Source organism: Armigeres subalbatus, chromosome 2, assembly GCF_024139115.2.
Source record: "Armigeres subalbatus isolate Guangzhou_Male chromosome 2, GZ_Asu_2, whole genome shotgun sequence".
In the NCBI taxonomy this organism is placed as follows: Eukaryota; Metazoa; Arthropoda; class Insecta; order Diptera; family Culicidae; genus Armigeres; species Armigeres subalbatus.
The window spans coordinates 249468235-249476782 of record NC_085140.1 but is presented as its reverse complement, the minus strand read 5'-3'; the positions used below and the strand labels follow the sequence as shown (position 1 = coordinate 249476782).

At 45.0% G+C, this 8548-nt stretch overlaps 1 protein-coding gene across 1 annotated transcript; it reads right to left on the bottom strand.

Moving 5' to 3' along the window:
* Positions 1 to 4103: 4103 nt before the first annotated feature.
* LOC134209683 (uncharacterized) lies at positions 4104 to 4586 on the bottom strand. The gene has a single exon (XM_062685692.1). The coding sequence runs from the start codon at positions 4584 to 4586 to the stop codon at positions 4104 to 4106; it is 483 nt and encodes a 160-aa protein (XP_062541676.1).
* Positions 4587 to 8548: the final 3962 nt, after the last annotated feature.

The following is an 8548-nucleotide window of genomic DNA, read 5'->3' as shown; positions in this document are numbered from 1 at the left end:
TAAAATATTGTCAGTATTAAGCAAGGCAAGTATTTTGGTTTTCGTATAGAGTAATAGTGACAGATAGAATGTCTGCTATAGCAACAAAGTTGGCATGGTGATGATGATTTATCTGCAAACCATTACGACAACCATGATGTTCCCAAGAGGATCTCTCTTTGTGATTGATACAGTTATGATGCCAAAAATGGTTGATCGATACTGTAGGGATGTTGGGCCGTTACCTTCGATTGGCACTGGTTCCGGTTGATTTTTGGGTTTCGGTTGGTGGGGTTTTGGTTTCCTTGGATGGTTTGGGGTTCCTTCTTCGGTTTTCTCGCCTTTGCCAAATGATCCGAACGCACTTTTACACTGCCAAAACTACATTTTATTCACTCACAATACGCAACATTTATTAATTTACATTACACTACACATTTTAGACATTTAACTCTTAACATTTATTTCATCTTATAGACTAGACATTTAAAGTTTGGCTATTCGGTATGGCGATCCATTTTAAAACTAATTAATGATGGTGGATTTTTCGGGTGATGGGTTCGTGCTGCTGTTTCGTCCCTTCGCCAGTTACGTAGCCAGTAACTGATCTCAAAACGGGGTGGGAAACTTGTTGGTTCATTCCTAAACATTCTCCCTACCCTGAAATTTGTAGAATTTCTGAAAAGAAAAAAAAAAGAACCTCTCGGAACACGGGTGGACGACATGGCAACGCAATGCAACTCAACTTTGGTTCTCTTCGTCTGGCGGTTGATTAGCTGGTGGTAATAGGCACACTTTCTTCACAGGACGCTTTAGGTATCCAGTGGCGGTTTTGACGGACACCACCCTAACGACTCCATCGCTGCCTGGATGTACTTCCATTATTCGCCCAAGTTTCCATTGGGCCGGAGGGGAATTTTCGTCCTTCAGGACCACGAGTTTCCCAACGGTGATCTCAACTGGTGGTTTCCAACGCTTTGTCCGGCTCTGTAGTAGCGACAAGTACTCCGTTTTCCACCTACGCCAAAACACCTGTACCCTTTATTGAATCACCTGAAATTGGGTCAGTCGATTCGTTGGGAGGTGTAGAAGATCCGGATCTGGTAGCTTGCGGAGCGATGTTCCAATTAAAAAATGGCCAGGTGTAAGTGGTTCGAAGTCATTCGGATCGTCTGACATCTCCGTAATAGGCCTGGAATTCAGACAAGCCTCCACCTGTACCAGAAGAGTGTTGAAGTCCTCGATCGTCACAGGGTTATCACCGATAACTTTCAGGATGTGGATTTTTGCTGATCGCACTGCTGCCTTCCATAGGCCTCCAAAATGGGGAGCAGCAGGGGGGTTGAAGTGCCATTGTATGCCGTCCTGAGCACTGTCTTGGCTGACCCTGTCCTGGTGATGCTTACTACGAAGTAGATCGAACAACTGCTGCAATTGATTTCTTGCCCCAACGAAATTTGTGCCATTGTCTGAATACACCTCAGAACAATAGCCTCTTCTTCCAATGAATCTTCGGAATGCCTGGATGAAACGGTTGGTCGAAAGGTCGGATACTAATTCCAGGTGAACCGCTTTTGTGCACATGCAGACGAAGAGTGCAACATATCCTTTCACTGCGGGTCTCCGGGGTCCTGGGCGGATATGGACGGGGCCGAAATAATCGACGCCGGTCTTGGAAAATGGCCTTGTGACTGTGACTCTTATCGCAGGCAGCTCTCCCATGAATTGCTGCACCGCGGTTGACTTTACTCGAAAGCAGCGTTGGCAATTATGAACAACATTCCTTACCACACTGAGCCCCCCTAGAGGCCAGTATTTTTGCCGGATTGCTGCCAGTAGCAATTGAGGCCCTGCGTGGAGCAGGCGCTGGTGATAATGTTGGATTAGCATTCTGGTGAACAGATGACGAGCAGGTAGGACCATGGGGTTTTTGGCGTTATCCGACTCCTGTGAGTGACCCAATCTCCCACCAACTCGGATTACATTGTCCCTTGACAACTTCGGATTGAACCATCGTAGTGATGAGCTCTTTGGTATTGGGTTCTTCAGAGAAAGAGATTTCCATTCGCTCGAGAATTCTTCCTGTTGAAGTTTGCGTACGATAGTGATTTCGGCTTCATCTAACTCCTTCACTGTTAGAAAACCGGTCGGTTTCGGATCCTCCTTCCGCAGTATTCGAATCAAACGCTGCCAGATTGCTGTTCGCCTCAGCACATCTGTGTACGAAGGGAACTTGGAAATGTACCAGCCCACAAAACCTTCGGGCTTTTCATTAGCACAATGTGCTGTTGAACGAAACTCTGCTTCAACATCTTGGGCAACAGGAGTTGCTGATGAACTTGGCCATTCTTCTCTCATCTTCTTGAGCCATGGTGGGCCTTCCCACCATAGTGTGCAGGTATGGATTTGATCGGGTCCAATACCTCGGGATATTAGGTCCGCCGGATTGTCCACTCCGGCAACATGGTTCCAGGAATATTTTTCGGTTATTCGTTGGATCTTGGCTACACGATTGCCAACGAATGTTGTCCACATTGAAGGATTTCCCTTAATCCATTGGAGAGCGCAAGTTGAGTCGGACCAAAAGAACACCTCCATTGGAACCTGGATCGACTCTAGGATTTTCTCTGCCAACTGCGCGGAAAGCAATGCTCCGCATAGCTCCAGCCGGGGAATTGATTGGCGCCTCAACGGTGCCACCTTGGATTTTGATGTCAATAAAGCAGCCCAAACTTCTCCTTTGTGATTCTCGCTCCGGATGTACGCACATGTTCCATATGCACGCTCTGAGGCATCCGAGAAGATATGCAAATGAACCTTCGCTGATTCTGGTAAAACAACGCAACGTTGAATGATCAACTCGTTCAGTCGGGGTAGTTGATGGTGAAAAGCCTGCCATTCTGCCAGCAGCTTCGGGGGTAAAGGCTGATCCCAGCCTAATCGGTTTCCTTCCTCATCTTCTTGCGTCCAAAGTAATTGCATGAACAGCTTCGCTCGCAAGATGACCGCTCCGATCAAACCAAGTGGATCGAATAATGAGGCTATTATCGAGAGTACTTTCCGTTTTGACAGATCTTCGTCAAAATTTGGAATACCGACCTTAAAGCGGAATTTGATATGATCGGTTCCTGGCAGGGTTGTAAATATTCGGCAGCACTGGATGAAGGTGATGTTTTTTTATATCATTTTATTATTTTCTTCCCGCTTTGAAATCAACCTCACATTCTCGGAGAAGCAGAAAAGTAAACAACAGAACTCACATCACCCACAGCGCCGCGAAGAAGAAATTTACCACAACAAAATGTACACATTCACCCAGCAAATTGAAAAAATTCACCACGCGTTTAAATGGGCCACTCACAGTCATACGGTAAGGAGCGAACTGAGCAGCATGTCAGAGCGACTTGTGAGTGGCTGAATGCGAAATTGAATGGTCGGTGTTGGAAATGATTTTTCGGCTGCACCCAGTCGCACTCACCACGGCGGCGATGAAGGCGACAGCAGATTATACTGAGATCCATGTTTTTCACTGCATTGACTGTGAAATATTTCTACCCTGGTTCCTGGTAACCAAACCAAACCTAGGGTTTTCACGGATGGGTCGGGGTCTAGCGATACTTCTTCGGTATTGGCGATCGCTAGATTTTCCTTGGGAATACCTTCCAACACTTTTGGACAATTCGATGCCCATTTCCTTAACGAAAATCCACCTTTGGATAGCATCGAATCGAGTTGGGATCTAAGCTCCACAGCTTCATCTTCGGTGTTCGTACCAGTCAGGACGTCATCCATATACACGTCCTTCTTGACAGCCCTTGCCGCCATTGGGAATTGGAGTTGCTCATCTTCAGCTAGTTGCTGCAGCGTGCGCGTAGCTAGATAGGGAGCAGGTTTGGTACCGTAAGTAACAGTGGTTAGCTCATACCATTGGATATCGGATTGTTCATCTGTCCGCCACAAGATAGTTTGGAGAGGAATGTCGTCTTGACAGATGAGAATTTGGCGGAACATTTTCGCAACATCGGCAACCAACATAATGCGAACCATACGACAACGGAGGATGATTGATCGTAGATCGTCCTGGATTACTGGCCCTACCAGCAAAGCATCGTTGAGAGACGTTCCTAAACGTGTTTTGGATGATGCATCAAGACTCTAACCTTGGTCGTTTTGCTGTCCTGTTTGACAACTAGATGATGTGGAAGGAAACACCTTTGGAGGGAACTCTCTTTCCCTGTATCGGCCACCTTGCGCATGTGCCCGAGTTGTTCGTACTCCACCATGAACTGCTTGTACTGTTCGTGTAGCTCTGGATCCCTATCCAGTCTACGTTCCAACCATAAGAGTCGTCGAAGCGCAATGTCCCTTGACTCGCCCAATTCGACTAATTTTTCATGGTTCCTTGGATACGACACGGTATACCGTCCATTTTCGGATCTCCGCACGGTTCGCTTGAAATGCTCCTCGCATCTCTCCTCTTCTGGGGAATAGTTGTTGCTGGTTTCCAATTCTTCGCAGCTCCAAAACCGATTGATCAGCTCCTCGAAACCGGTAGCCATTGCTGTGTAGCAGGATTTTTGGACTACAGCTCCGGCATCGTTGACCATACCAGAAACAATCCAGCCAAAAACAGAATCATTCAACGTCGGGAGCCCATTTCCCAAGGATATCTTTCTGGATTTGATGAGATCGAAGAAATGTTGGATTCCAATCACCAGATCGACAGCAGCTGATTCGAAGAAGGATGGATCTGCCAGTTCTACACCTTCAGGTATTTTCCAATCTGCACGTCGGACACTTGTAGTTGGAAGATTCGACGTAACGGTCGGAAGAATGAGAAACTCCATGCTCTGAATGGTGAAACTCGCGACTTGATTTTGGCTTGGACGCGATGTCGCACCTTCATATTGGACTGTCCGATTCCCACAACGTCGATGTTCGAGCGCTTTCGTTTAATCTTCATTTTCTGACAGAGGCGCTCTGCCATGAAATTACATTCCGATCCTGAATCTAGGAGCGCCCGAGTTGGAAAAGCTACTCCTTCATCGTCCTCCACTAGAACGATGGCGGTGGCCAGCAATACTGGAGCTGAGTGGTTGATCGCCATATTGGAAGACACTGTTGTATCGACTGCGTTAGAATTAGTCTCACTGGAAAACTGTGCACTACTGGTGCTAGGTCGATCAGCAGAGGCACCTCTTCTAGAGGTATTTTCGGAATGGAAACACACTAGTGTATGATGCTTTCCCTTGCAACTACGGCAGACATATTTCGACGTGCACTCGTTGGCCTGGTGACCACGTCGGAAACAATTTCTGCACAGCGAATGGCTCCGTAGCAGTTTATCTCGAGATGACACAGACATCCTCTGAAACGCTGGGCATTGGAAGAGCAGGTGGGATTCTGAACAAGCTAAGCAGCGTAATCCAGTGCTGTAAACTGCATTGTGACTCGATCGGGTGAGCGATGGTTTTCGGAAGGCATCTTCTAGCCTATTCAGATTACGCCATTAATGACATAATAATTGGCGTTTCAGGGTAAAAACGCTTTATGATGTCATTATTTACGTAATATTCCATACATTTTGCGCTGTCAAAAGATACCCGCTAAAAAGAGTCACGACGAATTTATTACGAACAATTATTACGAGAGAGCTTTCGTTCTAACTGGAATGCAGGGAGAAATTCAACAAAACAAAACTGACAAGCGTCACGCTCTCTTTGCCAGAGAAAATTCTCTCTGTTTTCATTTCGTTTCGTAGTTGACAGTCATGCTCTTTCTGTCGCAGCAGGGTCGAATGCATGTTCGATGGAAATCTTCTGAGCGCTGAAGAATAACTCGGATTGTGATGGTTTTGTGGAAAGCATTTTATATGATGAAAAATAATGATGATAATTATTTATTCTCCACTTATTCAACATGAATTGTTTAAAAAACAGATGCTCTCTAGAATTAACATGAAGTATTTAACTTAAACCTAGATTTTATAGAACAAATCGAATAAATTTTTAAAGTTCAAGGGCCAATGCGGAAGACAATTTAAAACGTAGGAATGGTTGTAAAACGAATATATTTGATGAATAAACATGATTTCATAAATTGTTTTAATTCTGCTCCTTGAATGGCTTAATATACTTTGGATTTCAACATTTTTCACGTGGGACAACTGTACGATTTGAATGGGATGTATATATAAAGTAGAATAACCTTAAATAAAACATGGATTGGTAATGCATTAATTCATCCAAAATCCAGTTTAAATTATATCACATTCACACGATTCGATTTTGTTAGAAGCTGTATCATTGATTGTCGAGTAGAACGCAATGGTTCAGTTTCCATTTTTGAAAAAAAAATAAATTGCTGAGATGCCCTTCATACATGGAGATACTGGTGGAAATACATTTTAGTTCGATAATATTTCTTGAAAATTGGTCCAATCGTCCATTTTTTATTTATTTGTGAGAATTCCCAAAAGTATCTAAATTTTTCTATCAAATCTCCGTTCGATCATAGTACAGAATCAAAATACTTTTTAAACTTAAAAATAAATTGAGGAATAGTCTGATTCCCCGAAGAACGGCGCACCCAACTAATGAATGTAGCTTCGCTCATTATCCTTAATGAGAGCTTCAAATATTCTTCGAAAATTCCTTTTCATATTTTTTTTTATATTTTTTTTTCGTAGAAACTTTGTTCAGAAAAAAATGTTCAATTGTCGCCACACAAATGCTTGATTTCGCAAATTAAATTTTAAAACTCTCCTTGAATTCAACCCTGTATTAGCGTGCAAATGAGGAAAAATGGAAACGTCAAGATATATTATCTTGCTGCAGTCTGAAGACCTCGTAATAATTGGATACCCTCTCACTTAACAAAGTCATAAATAGCCCAATCTGAATAGGCTATTCGGCGTTTCTCTTTTCTCGGAAGGTTTCAACGGAAGGGATCCAAGAATCTTGATCCTGGTTTGCAGAAAGTCGATCAAATCCTTCACCTTATCCTGCTCCTTTGTAGCAGAATTCTCCTCCCAACAGCGCCTTGTGGTTGGGTCCAATCGGGAGCACATGATTTCCACCAACAGCAAGTCTTTGTAATCTGCTGGCTGGACGATTTGATCCAAAGTTTGGATTACACGTTCGAACTTCTCCAGCAACGATTGAAGTTCGGATGCAGACTCCTTCCCGAGAGACGGTAATTTGAATAGCGTTTGATGGCTAGTGGATCTATCAGCGACTTGGCTTCCCCCGCCAAGCAGCCTTTCAGATAATGGAACTTTTCGACATCAGGTAAGTCCGCTTTCAGGTGAATCAACGAAGTGTACAGGTCACGAAAACTTAGCCATTCGTCGATGTTTCCATCGAAGGTTTGCAGCTTAATCTGCGGTAGACGCACGTGTTCCGCCACATCATGCATCCCAGCGCCCTGTGCTCGATCGGAAGTGGCCTGTCTAGGGTTGCTCTAGTTGCTTCAGTCGATCCAAAATCCTCGCCTTGTAGTCGTAATAGCGGTTACCATACTCTGCACGCTCCTTGCTACAGCTTTCATCTCCATCGAGATAATCATCATGGGTTTCGATTGCATTCAGCGGCTCGTTGATATTTTCCCAGAACCCGTCGAAGTTCTTCATTGGAACAATCAGTTGAATCGCTATGGTTTCTGCATTGATTTGACCAACGAAAGGGCAGATCTCATAGAAGAGACACTGATGAGACTTTGCCTTGGTAATTAGGATTTTCATCGACGGTAGCTTAGACATGGTCACATATTTCACTTGCACCATAGGCACAAAGAAATAAAGACTTCGGTGTAATAACTGCGATTGGTCCTAGCTTCGACAGGACATAAACTGTAGAGTTTTTATTTACCTTCGGAAACAATTCGGTGCGCTGCTCTACAGCTATGCCGAATGAATGCTGATGTCAATCAAATCGTCCTCAATTAACGTTTAGTATCGGTTGAAAATCCACAAGGCCACATGGAGATCACCTAACCAAGAAACGGAAAACCAAATCGACCACGTTCTAATCGACGGTAAATTCTTCTCCGACATCACGAACGTCCGCACTTACCGCAGTGCGAATATTGAATCCGACCACTACCTCGTTGCAGTATGCCTGCGCTCAAAACTCTCGACGGTGTACAACACGCGTCGAAGTCGGACGCCGCGGCTTAACATTGGGCGGCTACAAGACGGTAGACTAGCCCAAGAATACGCGCAGCAGCTGGAAGTGGCACTCCCAACGGAAGAGCAGCTAGGCGCAGCGTCTCTTGAAGATGGCTGCAGAGATATTCGATCCGCCATTGGTAGCACCGCAACCGCTGCACTTGGCACGGTGCCCCCGGATCAGAGAAACGACTGGTATGACGGCGAATGTGAGCAGTTAGTGGAAGAGAAGAATGCAGCATGGGCGAGATTGCTGCAACACCGCACGAGGGCGAACGAGGCACGATATAAACAGGCGCGGAACAGACAAAACTCGATTTTCCGGAGGAAAAAGCGCCAGCAGGAAGATCGAGACCGTGAAGAAACGGAGCAACTGTACCGCGCTAATAACACACGAAAGTT

What these genes read in the sequence shown, in the direction of transcription:
- LOC134209683 (XM_062685692.1), bottom strand. Translation starts at nt 4,586, where the DNA reads ATGGTCAACGATGCCGGAGCTGTAGTCCAAAAATCCTGCTACACAGCA.